At 29.2% G+C, this 15,672-nt stretch overlaps 1 protein-coding gene and 1 long non-coding RNA gene across 7 annotated transcripts in view; one reads left to right on the forward strand and one right to left on the reverse strand.

The window, feature by feature from the left end:
- The window catches only part of LOC126866431 (aminopeptidase Ey), a 51,824-nt gene extending 36,856 nt beyond the window's left edge, over window positions 1-14,968 (reverse strand). Inside the window, exons 1-4 of one of the 6 annotated variants that reach the window (XM_050620027.1) lie at window positions 14,808-14,958; window positions 14,682-14,722; window positions 12,734-12,820; window positions 2,842-3,211 (exon numbers count right to left, since the gene is read on the reverse strand). In XM_050620027.1, coding sequence (XP_050475984.1) covers window positions 2,842-3,198 — 357 coding nt within the window. In that variant the 5' untranslated portion in view covers window positions 3,199-3,211; window positions 12,734-12,820; window positions 14,682-14,722; window positions 14,808-14,958. Of the gene's footprint in view, window positions 1-2,841; window positions 3,212-12,733; window positions 12,821-14,681 lie in introns of all 6 variants that reach the window. The other 5 variants (XM_050620019.1, XM_050620009.1, XM_050620037.1 and 2 more) reach the window with 5 other exon arrangements.
- On the forward strand, window positions 1,784-3,139 carry LOC126866970 (uncharacterized). The gene is made up of 3 exons (XR_007690107.1): window positions 1,784-1,810; window positions 2,794-2,921; window positions 2,999-3,139. It is a non-coding gene; the product is annotated as an uncharacterized LOC126866970 (long non-coding RNA).
- Window positions 14,969-15,672: the final 704 nt, after the last annotated feature.

The following is a 15,672-nucleotide window of genomic DNA, read 5'->3' on the forward strand; positions in this document are numbered from 1 at the left end:
TTAAACTCTATCTGTAAATTCGGTAATTTAATATTATCATTCTACATTTAATTATTTAGAAATATCTGAACGAATATCTTATATTTCTGAGTAAAACACATACCATTTTGTCTTTTTCATTTTTTTAGTTTGCGGTAGTCGGATATCATTTTTAAAAATATTTACTTTATTTAATCTTTCTTAGCTTAATCCCTTTTTTACTGTTTTATAATTATAAATTATTCATCTTCAATTTGTCTATTTGCACATGTATTATCTATATATGATAACTTTCCTATAAATGTCTATAAATAAATGATTTGCAATGTGATAATGAATAATAATTGTTTCCAATATCATTTTTGGCTAAGTATAGTTCTATTTGTTGTTTTTGTACTCGAAATAGCATTATTTATTAAATATATATGTCGGATATGAAAGGATATCGGGGCCTTTCTTTTGGAATGTTTGAGAAGGTCGCCAATGCTTTAGTCCAGACCTTTTATTATAGCTGCACTCAAATAATAAAATTGAGACATAGTTGTTTATGTTCTAATCCGAGTATGGGTGCCCGAAATTTATGACAGTGGACTTGGGCTCAAAGTAACAGATCGCTGAACGTAGTCACGGGTACAGGAGGGACGTGTACCTAACAGAGGTATGGAGTAATTATATAGCTCTCCTTAAAAACAAAGATTGACCCGTGAGGTACAGAGAGGTACAGATAGGAGTATATAAGGGCAGTTCCCTTGGATTGAGGTTCAGTCCGATAAGTTCTACTTGTACAGTGGACAAGTACGTTGAGTCACGCAAGAATCGTGGATCAAATCGCATTTGTCATCCCGTTGACCGTGGATTCGTTATCAAACCTAAATTCATTGTTATCAACATCTCGATTATCTCATCACCGCCATTACTTGTTAAACTCTGTAGTAATTACATTTGTATCAGTAAGATATCATCTATAATACATTACAACGATGTCCAATACACCTGAAGATTCGTTATATGCCCCTAAGTCCAATGATAACCCGACATATGTATGAAACATCTGCCGCAAATAGCAAATGATAAATAATAGGATGTATCCTCTAAGATCAACTACCATTGTTTGAAACAAAAGTTACAAATGTTTCGAACAAAAATTAGTTAGTTTTCAGCTCAGTAGACATTTTGACATTAAACATTTTCAAAACTCCGTTATCGATAAAAAAATCAGTTGCCGTGATTTCTCTAAATGATTTATTTTGGATTTTACAGAGTTGTAGCTAACGTCAAGATGAAATCAACGACTTACTATACTGTGAACTCATTATTATTATGATGACTTTGAACGAGATAGTTCATTATAACGCGTACTGCAAAAGAATAATATCGTTATTGCTGGATTTTGGAAATAAACTTATTAGTTTGACAGTCTTAATTAAATTACATATTTTCTGAATTCTGCATGTAATTTGACTGAAGTAAAGTAATTCTCCACGTTGTTTCTCGTGACTGCACTTAAATTTCTGAATTCAAGGTCATCTCAAGGCCATAGCATAGTAGGCAATCGCTAAATTCGTTAGCTACAACTTAGCTACAACTCTATCAAGTTCACAACATATAATGTCATTTAAAAAAAATGAAGATGACCTTGATTTCTTGTTAAATAAAATCCTATATACTACAGAGCTTACAGCATTCTCGTAACGTACACGAATCGATTGAAACCTAAGTAAAAATCAGTAAAATTATACATGTTATAAACATATATCTAATAAACACAAACATTCAGGCTAGACGCAATACCCTCCTCCTAGCATACGTCCATCAACGACCCTTTTCAAAGGTAATATTAATATAATAACATTCGATTTAACCGCAGAAGAACTCAATGTAAATTTAAAAAAATTACTCAAATTCATGCGTATTCATCACCATTACAAAGAAAATACTAAAGAAATTCCATCACGTTTTGAACTAAAAAATAAAATAAAAAAAAATAAAAATAAAAAATACACAGCACGCAAAGAGAATGGATGAATGTTAAATTTTATGCATATAAATCATGTATGCAAACGAATAATATGTGTACATTGCTCAGAATTATTAAAGAATTACTACTATGAAGGATAATAATAATAATATATAAAGATATATAATATATAAAGAATAATAATATATAAAAGAATAAAAAATAATAATATATAAAGAATAATAATATAAATGTAAATGAAAATTTATATTTTTGTGGATGCAATTAAAGCAGTGGAATCTAAGTAGAAAATTCTTTCGCTCATTAAATAATCTAACGAATAAATTACCTCGGATGTAATTTTATATATTTTTGTATATTATATGCATTATATATATTTTTGCATTTTCAAATTTTCCATAAATGCATAAACATCTACTGGAGATAAAGACCGATCTTAAAACGATTATTAAAAAACAACTGTATACATGGATTGGTTATAAAAATTAAAGACACGTGAAAAACGATCATCTTATTATTCTGGATAGTGCAATTCTTCATATAATGTAAGTAAAGAATATAAACTTAATAAATGGGTGTTATGATTTAAAAAAAATTGAGAAACGCTGCTTTAAACGATTCAACTTTCTTTGAACGTTTAATAAACATTTTTCCTTCATTTAAGAGGTAATCAATCAAATCTTTCTAAAAACAACGTATTTCGAAGAAACGTCAATAAACAGTATAATTTCTATACTGCAACGCAATTAATTCAGACGAACAATCAATCTTCGTCCAATCGGTAATACGTATGTATATGTTAATCGAGATGTGTTAATAGAAAGTTCTCGTTCAAGGATACAGTTGAAGACTAGAAAAGAAAGAAAGAAGAAAACGATTCGTACCTCGCCATGGAAAGTAAAATTTCCCACTTGTATGAACGGTATTAGCTTCAACTCGTACGAATCTGGCACCACAGATCTTGGTAATCGGACGTCCAATTTTTTCTTGTTATACGTGTCCTTATTAAACAGACCACGACCCTCGAATTCTGAATTACAGAAGTCACCGCATGGTTTAACGAGCTTTTCCTCAAGACATGGCGCAAGATGATAGACAAGAAGCCCGGTCACGACCAAAGATATAAAGACAGCAGCACCAAAAAGGAAAGCGCCGCAAGGAGAGACTGTGCAACCTCTTTTACGTCCAAACGTTGTTGTGTGTGCGTCCATCATCGCCAAAACCTCGCGGGACTGGGTCATATCACGTGTAAACCTGAAACGACGAAAAGAAAGTGAGAATTTTGGTCTTGATAAGCATCCGATAATACTGTCGTATATAGTGGTACTATTTTTGGCAAAATTAAGGTTAATGTTAGAGAAGAAATCTAGAATTAAAATAAAATTTGAAGGTGAAAGATTATTCAATAATTCATTATTAATAAATATTAATAAATAATTAGTAATAAATGAATACGGATATTGAGAAATATTTAGAAAATATTAAATAATAATTTAAAAGCAGTATCTTTAACTTTATGTTAAAGTTATTATTGTGAACTAATTTATTGACAATCATAAAAGATATATTTAAAATTTTAAATGTGTCATTCTTGATTGGGGTTAGGCTACTATATGTAAACTTTCAATTTTTTTTTTGTAACTAACAATTGGTTTCTGTAACTAACAATTGACATAGACGTAAAAATATTTTTTATTTTGTATACATATAATATACCAGACAAATAATGAATTAAAGATTTACTTTATTGCATTAGAATAGAAATTTACAGCAATTATATTTATTATTGGAAATAAGGGCGACCTCACCGACTTCATGACTTTGAAATATGTTATCAAGCTCAACATTCTGAACAACACCTCTTTCGACATATGTACATTACGACATGTGATTATAAGCTAAGAAAGCAGAATCGCCAATTAGTAATGTACACAACACTTGATAATTTTAAACTGTATCAAACTATATTAATTTATACATAATTAATTTATTATTGATTAGTATTCCTTGTTCTCTAAGGCAATATTGAAGCTAAATTCTACATTCGTTCATACAAGCTGTATTCTGTAAAGAATATTTTGAATGCATGTATAAAGAATATTAAGAAAGATTTTCGAAATATGTATTGTATTATACAATGAATATTCGGTGTCTCGAAAATATTCAGACTCTAGTATAATTTTAACTTCTATGTTCTATATCTGAAACAAATATAGACAAGACAACAGAAATGTTTAGCAACACATTGAATGTCAGCATTACATGAATGTCAGAAAGTAAAAAGCTTTTAATTTAAAATAAACCATTGATTAAATATTTAAAAAATTATTGAAATAAAGTGAATTTTCATATCCCAAAAATGTTCAGACACTTTATAAATTGAAAAACACTAAAACCAGTTAAAAACACTAAAATGACAATTTTTGCTAAAAATTTTACCTGATACTCCTTTTGTTCAGTAACATCTTTTAAGCAGTTTAATGTGATGAAGATTATTTTTTGTTAGTAATTGACGCTATATTTTATTCCTCAATTACTCGAGTTTATCATTTTCCTTTACTGTTTATTATTGTCTTTTACTAATTCCCCAATGCAGTTCATTCCATAGGAATGATCATAATTATGTAAAGAAACTTGTTATCTTAATTTGATAACATAAATTTTCTAATATCTCCCAATATCCTTGCAACTTGAAAATGCATATTCTTCATCGGTTTATCTTGTAATACTCGGGTAACATTACATAATTAATTAACAGATTTTTTATGTTTGATACATTTTAAATTAGCGAATTTTTTATTTCTGACATTTATAGACCGTATTGTAATATGTTATGTTATAATTTTTTAGAATATTTTATGTCAGTAGTCAAAAAAGGAAAACTATACTGATTTATTGTCGAAGTACTAGAATGTAAATGGAAAAAAATGAATTTTAAATTTGCGAGAATACCACAATACATTACAAATCAAAGATATTAAATTAAGATAAGAAGTTTTTACAATATGACCGCCTCTACGGAATGGACAGAACTACAGGATTAGTAAGAAACAATAATAAACACTAAAGAAGAATGACAAATTCGTTTAACAGAAGAATAACATACAGCATTGATTACTAACAAAAAATAATCTTCTACATATTAAACTAGTTAAAACATCTCTTTTTGAGGATAAGCAAAAGGGGCATCGAATAAATTATTAAACCTTTATATAAAATTGCCAGTTTAGTTTTTTAACATTAATTTATAAAATGCTCGAATATTTTCGAGACACGAAAATTCGCTTCTTCTTTCAACATTTCTTTTAATATTTGAATAACGATTTATTTTAAGGCAAAAGCTTTTTGTTTTCTGACATCTATATAGTATATTTCAATATACTACATCTTTGTTGTTTTATCTGTATTTATTTTAGATATAGAACACAGAGTTAAAGTTATGCTAATAATCGGAATATTCTCGAGTATTATTAGTAGTTGAATATTTTTATGATATAACTAATTTTTCTTCCTTCAAAATATTTAAAAACTATTTGACAGTATTATCCAAAAGTCTTAAGGCATTTACGATAATAACCTTATAATGGCAACTAATCTATATCTTTAAGAAATATTTTCATATGATGTTATACATGTAGACAGTAGATATGAATATTTAGATATTCCCTTTATGGTATTATGTGTCTGTAGTTTTATCTGGTTCAAAATTTTGTTAGATAGTAAATAAACTCCTAATTAAACATAAGATTTATTATAGAATGTGCTATGAGAAGAAAGGAAGTTCACATTATGAATAAATTACTTGAATCACTAATAAAGGGATGACACAGATATAATAAGTTTATTGAAACATTACTTAACAGGATCCTTCAAAAGGATTTGATGTCTAGCGAATAAAAGCAGATTGCACAAAATATTAATCATTTCAATGATTATAAAAATGACTGTCTTAAACCATTATATATATATGTAGATATATCGGTTCTGATTGAAATAATTATGAGAACCGAACAAATATTATAACTTTTATGGATATAAGGATTCTCGCTCATATCGATTTTGTTTTCGGTTCTTTGGTACCGATATTGCGTAAATTTCATATCGTTTATGTAACTGTCATTTTTCGGTTCTGCATCAGTTACGGCCCAGTTCTAGAAGGTCATATAGTAGATATCAGCATTCTAATGCCGGTTCGATTTCGGTTCTTATTGATTCATTTATTGATTTTGCGAAAATATTGATATGTATTAAATACATATTACAAGTATGGTATTACGTATCTCAAGATTGAAATTAAAAAATTTATTTCTATAAATTAGGAATTTTAATTACTTGTAATTTCATTGTAGTGGGGTTTCATAATTAATATATCGTTCATTATTTTTGCAATTATTTTCGAACGATATGCAGATAAAATAAATTCCCATCCCAAAAATTTATTTCGGCTTTCGGTACTACGTACGAAGTGTAAAGAAAGTAAGTATAAAGGAATCGTAGCGTTATTCTACATTGTACACTTTCGGATTGGAGGAAATTTGAAAAAAAAGTTACTGTGGAAACGACATTAACCTTGATTATTGCAACGCATTCTACTCATTACGAGGAATAGAAATTTAGAATGTCGGAAATTACCCCTTCTCTCGGAAAAACATGGTAAAATTTTAATGATTCTCAAATTAACTTTATTCGGAACAAATATATACAGGGTCATTGGTAACTGGTGGTACAAGCGGAAAGGGGGCGATTCTACGCGAAAAAAGGGGTCGAAAATATAGAATAAAAATTTTTCGTCTGAGGCTTTGTTTTCGAGAAAATCGACTTTGAATTTTCGCTCTGTACGCCTGCACTTTATCACGGCTCGTTATAACGGATCTCACTGTAGATCGTTATCTCGATGGAAAAATTAAAAAAAAAATTTTTATTCTATATTTTCAATTTCTTTTTTCACGTAGAATCACCCCCTTTCCGCTTGTATCACCAGTTACCAATGACCCTGTATATTTGTACTTATATTTACATTTACTCTTACTAAGTGAAATAAAGTGATTCGCTACTCATGGGTCACATCATTCTTTAGATCACTGAACTTCCTTCTTTGTGGAATAAGATACATCCTTCATGATTCGGTTCTATCTGTTCGATAGTAATGCCAAGTCGAGTATACTTTCTATTGCCTACGATACAAAATAAATATTTGCAAAATCAAACAGATTTTTGATATTTTATTGTGTTTTACTTAACTACGATTCCGAATACCTATCAGAATCATCATTGGCGGAAAAGAAACCGGAGTGGAATACATCGAATTAAACGTCGTTTTTATTATTGAAAGTGAAGAATTACACATAATTTTGGGGATAAGCTTGAGCGAGAAAAAGAAAAAGAAAAGGACAAAAAAAGGAATATGTGCAATACATAATGAGAGATTTGGAATATTAACCTGTATTAATAGATGCTACTTTTTTTACACGTCACTGGCAATAAAACCAGTTTAAAGAATTTAAGCCAGCTGAAACTTTAACATTTTTTTTTTTTTTTTTTAAAGGAAGTGTCATTTACGCCTCATGGTTTCTTTCAGAATTTTGTTTCTTATGATGCGTAGAATACGTTGCAATAATATAAAATTTTGATCCTGAACTTCAAGGTTAAGGTCATTTCTCCACTAGCTTTTTTATAAATCTTTATCTTTTATACCCTGTACATATATCGATTTCGGTTTCGGTACTCATCTATTTCGGTATAGATTTGTCACCGTAATAGCGTAATGCACAAGCTTAGAGGTATCGGAATTTAAAGTCATCCCGTTCTCGATTTCGATGCTTTTCAAATATGTTGCAGAAATCAACATTTTGAAGATCTTCTTCCTACATATGTTACCCCGAGACTCTCTTAGGTTCCGAGATATCCGCAAATAATCGTCGGTACTACTACAGTTAATCCTGCTCATACCTATTTATGTCTATTTTTGATACAGCGACAAGCATAGTCGCCTCGCTCAATCTTCATTTATATAAATACAAACAAAAGAATGGGGTTAGGTCCCTTGCGACTAGTCCTACAAATTCCATCCGAATACTTTAATATCAAACATTTGTTTTCAATATTAATAGTTTTTTGTCATAAATAGGATAATAATTTCTTTTGTAAGGAATTCCATGACAGATTGATTGACGCGTTAAAAAATGTGCGGTTCTATTAAAAAGGATAAGGTTGACCTTTATACAATTCTTGAACAATTCTCACAACACATTCACAGAGATTCAAGTGACACGAGATTTACGAGGCATGTTAGAAACTTTGGTGTCGCGCGCGACACCGAACAAAGGTCAGCTTCATTTTTTTATTAGCTTCATATTAAAATGTCCTCAATGAGGACTCCTCACATTCTAGCAGCAAAACGACATTCAGCCGCGCGCGGCTGTTGTGCACGCGGGTACAGCACGATATACTCCATATACTTTGTAGTTGTGCGCGACCACTGTCGCGGTGAATCGCGCCTTGACTTTTGTAGTCGCGGTAGTGCGAATGGGAATTATGCTATATACGATAATGGATTTTCTAATCGCACAACTGTGAGTCGCGTGCGATTGTAAATTGAAAAGAGGCTTAAAGAGAAAAGAGGTTAGATGTTTTTTGTCCGACCGCCGTAAGGTAAAAACCTGGGGAAATAGTGTATTCCTCTCCTAGTGGGGAAGTAGTTGTTCAAAATGTTGCTTTCTTCAACATGACTACTAAATAATTACCAACATCCGTTTTATTTGACTCTTCATAGAAAACATAGCTGGAATTTAGAATTTTAATACTATCCTATCACTAATTCTAAAATAATAAATAGTAGATGGTTATCATTATATTACAATTTAATTTTGAATGTAAATCTTAAAGTTCATGCTCATACTTGTAATATTTAATACATATGTATTAACATTTTCCCAAAATGAATAAGAGTGAAGGTCAGTAAGAATCGAAATCAAATTGATACATGTAAGAATACATATATCATGTATGTACGTATTATAGATTATACAATACTGCATCGTAACCAGTACAGAGCCGAAAAATAATAGTTACAGAGTCGATATGGAACCGATATAATATCGATCTTCAAGAACTGAAACTGATGTGCGCGAGAACCGTTATATTCAGAACAGTTATAACACCTTTTCGGTTCTTTTAACTGTTTCAAGAACCGAAACCGGTATCATAACTGTTTTAATTAAACTAACTTTTTATAATAATTTTTTTGGCAAACTATGCATAATGTTTGAATTAAGTATTTAAAAAGCAACAACAAATATAAATAACTATCATCTATCTTAATATTCATTTATAAAAACAGAACATTTCCATTTGATAGATGACCTGAAACTTTTGACATGGAATATTAATTATTTCTAGGTAATTAATACTTATTAAGTGAATTACTAATAATTTTTTAATTAAATACTTTTTAGGACTATCCGATATAAAGTAACATAAAGTAATACTTAATACTTATTAATAGAAACAAACCACAAATGCACTTCCAGTTAATAAGTGGCTAAAACTTCTGCATAGTATTGTATATAAACTTTTGAACTAAATTTTTAAAAATTTAGAACGTTTAAACACTCATTGTTTGTCATCGAAGAAACGTGCCATTTGTTCGTAAATAATATTGATTTCAACTTGTTTATTCAAGAATTCAGTCACACGTTTTTTCATCCTCACCGGCACGGCGCGGCGTTCCATCCTTCAGACCTACCTATATGTACACACTGTAATTAGCATCTGTGACGAAATACACGAAGGCTGTCATTGGAGCATTGTCCCGGAGAAACTTCCTCTCCGGCGTAAACAGGGTGAAGGCAAGCGATCATTAAAAGTAATTTCACGTTCAGAATAAACACGTCAAGGAAACGCGAGTTGCCTTTAAACGGACGGAAAAGTCTTTCTAATTGGCCGTCGCCGTCGCCTCTTATTGCTAACGGATCAGTTAATAGCAACTGCAACTTCTGTGAGATCGATTTATGGGAATATCGATTGATTCGGTCAATGTAAGCAATTACGACTTCATACTATCACTGTTATGATAAAATTCTGTTGTGTGAACTACTTATTCTACCATTACTACTGAACAGTCTGCTATTTGGATTTTGTTGACCGGGGTTGCATTATTCAATCGTGTGACTTAAAAATATATATGGATAATTGCGTTATAATATTGCTACTTTAAAAGCGTAAATGCTTGGACTTAAGTTGCAATACATGTATACATACGTATGTAAATATATTATTATTATGTTCGAATATTTTCATCAAAATATTTTGGTGACATAATAAAGAGTTATTCTTCCATTACTCTATTATTATTTAAACAAGTATATGTAATAAATAAAGAATTTTTGCATTCTTGTTATCTTCGTTGTAAATATATCCCTGCATAACATAATATATTTCTCTTCTCTTCACTTATATGTATATTTATTTAAAATGGCTTAAATTATATAGGTTTCTGAACATTTTTGCGACAGATTGTAACTTTCACGCCATGTGATACCGATAAACTAACATTAATCGTAAAAAAGTATCACAATATATGTATAGTTACTCCTATTAATATTCGGAAATCTTTTAGAACAAAATTATTTTTTTAAAATTGGATCAAGCGACTTAATTTCTCTCTACTCTTTTTCTTTTTGAGAAGTTAGTTACCAGATGACGTACAAAAATGTTGAAAAAAATGTAACTGGTTGAAATTGTGAACAGAAAAAGAAAGTCACTTTCTACAACTTTTTTTATTTCAGTTTATAACAAAAGCTTAAACAATATATTGTGGAAATTCATGCCAGTTATATATATGCTGAAAATTTTATCGAAATCAGTTAATGTATAGCTGTTATAGATTATAAACGATTCAGAATAATGAAAACTGCATTTGTTCACGACTATCAGTTTATAACTGTAATAAAATAAAGAATGTAAAGATCTAAGCTGTAAAGATTTCTACATTTTTGAATACATGTCGCTTGTTTCCGCATCAAACATATATATGTTTATAACTGCCATAAATCTTCAAAATGTGTTGCTTAACTTTTTATTACAGGCCTAGATAAAAAGTTGTAAAAAGCGCCCTCTACTTTCTTCTTCGCGATTTCGATCGATTGCAATTTTTTCAAAATTTTTTTATACGTCATGGAATAAATTGATCCATCTAGTTTCTAAAAAAATGTTGTCGTTTGGATCTATCACAAAAAAGTTATTCTGTTTTAAAGTGTGTGCGAATATTAATGGTAGTAACTATATATAATATACATATAATGAATATAAATATTATAGAATTAGAAGACTTAAAAGTTATCTTATTGTAGTATATTAGTAGAAAACAATGCAGAAATATAACATCATAATGCACAATCAAAATAAAGAATGAGGTTAATACATTGTTAATTACAATAACTAATATTTGATTAAAATTAATTTTAACTAATAATAAATCGACTACAGGCAGTACGGTTAAATGCTTTGACAACTAAAAGAAAGATATGATATACAAAAATTGTTCATAAATGTTTCACTTAATTGTTTCATTTAATTATTAAAAATATATTATAGTGCAGTTAAGTATAGTATATTATAATAAATGGATTTCAATACATGGGCATCAAGCAATATAAGGTAACGAAATAAATGAATAAAAAATTGAATGATAGTATGTACGAGGAAATTAGTTAAAAAAATGTTCTTCATGAATTATTTTATTATATATATTTTATTATATTTTATTATATGTATATTATTATATGTGCTTTTCTGAAATGTTTAAAATTAATAATAAGGGCAAAAATTCTATCCTAATTTTGGTTTACTGTTTCCAATGTTTACAGTTTCTTGTTAATATTTTTGGATTTTCTTAACATCTAACATAGATTACAGTGTCACTAAATGATATAATGATAAACATAATATACTTTGGGTTTCCTTTGTTATGTTTGGGGTATAAATAGGGTAACCTTCAAATTACATACATATTTCAATACAAAGAGAAATTAAGCAATTTAGTAAAAGTAAAATAGAATGTTATTAATAAAGAATATTTATTAGGACACATTACAAAAATTATACTTTTAAATTATACGCGAAAATATTTCATATAATGATTATAAAAGCATAATGAATATTGTATAAAATTATTGTATTTTTAAAAATAAAAAAAACAGAATCAGTCTAACAAGCTACATTATTTTCTTTTTCAATAAATTTGATAAAAATTAAAGAAAAACTCTGTAGGTATTACTTTTACTTAATAAATTATGCAGTATAGACGAAAAGTATAGTTTGCTTCTATTATAACTAAATATATGAAAAATTCCGAAAAAGTAACAGAAATAAATAGTTTTCAGGAACCTTTTTCGAAGATATTACAAAAATATTAGTTACTTTTATTGATTAAAAGATTATGTCAAGATGAAGTTCATTAGTATTGAGATACCTGTACCTGAAAACGAGTAGTTCAAAGGTATTTCAACTTTAATTTTGTAAAACTTATCGTATGAAAGACAAGGGAAGGCGCAAGACAATATTCTTGATTTATATTGTCCTTTTTTTTATACATCAGATTTGTAAAGATTAAAGTTAAAATATCTTCTAAACAATGTATTTTAGGATGCAAAGAAGTACCGTAATACTTTTGAAACTAAAAAAGCGGATCGATTGGTGTATAAAAGGAATATGTATTTCTGTCTAAAGGAAAACCGTTGAAAACTTGAAAAATAATGATTTTGTGGAAAAACTCACGAATCTCGATGTTCATCATTTTAAACCAAACAGCTTTGTCCTGATTTGTAGTTTGTACACACCGTGACAAAAAAGTAGCACAAGTTTCTGCAAATTTTACGTAATAAATGCATCCAATTTTGATGCTCAATAATTTTCGATGTATAATACAGTCTATTACTACAAAAGTTGAACAATAAAGTCTCATTTAACTATATAGGCATATATGAAGTAAAGAAAAAGATAGGCATATATCTGAAAAGTTGTGACAATATGTTGCACATTACATACATACATTTATAGTAATATATGTATATATATGTATGTATATAATGTGTAACACGTTACGCTACTATATATATATAGTCTCGTGTATGACAGTTTATCTTATTGTTGGAACAGAATTTGATACTTTTCTTAAATTGGCACGTTTATAATGCCAGTTTATTGCTCCCAGTCAATTTATACTTTATTTTGTATTATTTCCTTCTGAATATTGGAGTAAATTTTAAATTATTTGTCATTTCCTTCGTAAAATACATAAAATGTTTAAAGCAGAATATCTTATTTTTGTAATGTTAGAATTCTTCCTATTTCACCCATGATTAAGGGGTTTCCACACAGTGTGCTGAGAACTTGATAAAATGAAAAGAACATGATAAATGCACACGATAAATGGGAATAACAAATAGAAGATGTGCAATAATGCTTGACTTAATCACATTGATAATTTAATTTAGCAGAAAGAAATTTACAAAGCATGCATTTTATTGCATTGATTTTCAGTCTTTTTGAAATATATTTAAGTTACAAGATCTCTTCTACATTCCTACTTGTTATAGTAATAGATTGCAGCATATAATAAAAATCTTTGAATATCGAAAATAAATATATTTAATCTGCACAGATAGTAAGAACATTAAATTTTTAGGGTGTGCTATCAGCAAAAGTAACTGAAATATTAAAGAATCCAAGGTACACAAAACATCACGTTTATATGTATAGTGAATATACAAATACACATAATACACCGTATATAGTAAAAAGAGCCCAATCTTAATAATGCAATTATTTCGTTGCTTTCATTTTTCTTACAATATTAATAAAAGTTATATCACAACTATGATAGTAACAATTGAGCTTATTCACGCAGATACAAACATAGACTGCCGTAATGTTTTCTCATACCAAACACACCAGCAAATGCCTATATGTCAATTACTATGTACGAAATCTTAGCAAGAATTCTATACCGTGTCAAATGTCGCAACAACGATTATACCATTAATTCAAAATGTTCACTTGTAATGTTACTAATATAACATTTTATGCTGCTTAAAAATGTCCTAAATAATTATAAAATAATGACCAGACATTTACCCATATAGATTGAGGGTCTATCAAGTAGAAAAGATGATTAAAATTTTAAATTACTTTTCAAAATTATATTTTTTCTATTTTTGTCTATAATGCTTATGCACAACGTTTCTATTCCAAATTATATTTATAAATTGTAATGTAGAATTTCATTTAGGAAAGGTGTCAAAGAACACTTCTTCCCAAATAAAATTACATTCAAGTACTATCGCCTAAACACAAAACGATTCATATAATTTTCACTTATTTCCAACACATAAATCGATATAATTCAAACAAAAAAATTTTGTCTCATGATACAATACATGATAAATTCCTCAAATAATGTTTGTTCGTGAAAGGATTTTTAACTTTTACAACTTAATTTACTTCAACTCGCTTCAGTAACAAGAAGAATTTTTTACTTAAACTAAACCAGATAGTTCACAATGCACGACAAAAGCTTCACACAACTAAAAATATACTTTATATTACCTTTGTATACTATTATATATCTGCCTTATATTAAATCCACAAATCACTGTTATCTCACATTCTAGATTATAGATTTACAATAACTGACACATAATGTTTCATTTCAAAATTTACCTACCATGAACAGTAAACAGAACGATGCCTAGATTACTGAAGAGCCTGTAAATCACGTGAAATTACTCCGCAGTGATCGAAACTAATTGAAAGTTAAAATGGATACACGAGAGAAACGAATACACACGACCTTATATCACACGAAACAGCGTTCAGCGCGACAAAACTTTGAACATTAGTTTCCGACGAGGCATGCCAATTAACGACGATCATAAAGGTAGACCAGGAGAAACCGACGACGCGTCGAGAACCTGCCGCTCAACTCGATGGTTTGCGCGAGACTGTCGCGGACTGGTGCGCATTCCAGCTTCGTAACTTCCTCGGTCCTCTCTCCTTGCCATCCACGCTTCCTGCTTGGCCCGATCGATTACTCGTCGATCGCTGAATCACCTTAACCTCACATCCTTCCACCTGCATATGGTTCTTCGGATCACACGAAACCGTACAGTCGTTGTCCGTCGGATACATGAACGAGATGTCGCGCGTTTTATGATTCATCTACGAAACAATAAAATTCTATTTATCTGAACTGATTGGGATTGAACAGTTTGTATACCGAGAATTCGCTGACTCTTTGAAATTATCTACAGTCAAATAATACCATAATAATACCATGGAATAGTTTGTGTTCAAATATAATGACACGAAGAGATTTAAATATTTATCACATAAAATTTATAGAAATATATAGTGGCATGATACATACAAATATGTATTAAAATATGTATTAAAATATGTATAAATATACTATTATATGTGAATAAATATATATATTTATTCGTTATGTACAAATATATAATAATAGGAGTTCTTGTTCGGATATAGTAGGTATGCACAAAGATATTTGAACTCTTATTACACGAAAGATTTACAAAAATATCACGTGTGTTATCTAAAATCTTCTTTGATTTTTTGAACGTAAATTAATGTAATTTATTTTATGAATTTAATAAAAAATTGATAAAATAAAAAAAGCATATGGGAAATGTGGATAG

The sequence above is a fragment of the Bombus huntii genome, chromosome 1 (assembly GCF_024542735.1).
Source record: "Bombus huntii isolate Logan2020A chromosome 1, iyBomHunt1.1, whole genome shotgun sequence".
Classification (NCBI taxonomy): Eukaryota; Metazoa; Arthropoda; class Insecta; order Hymenoptera; family Apidae; genus Bombus; species Bombus huntii.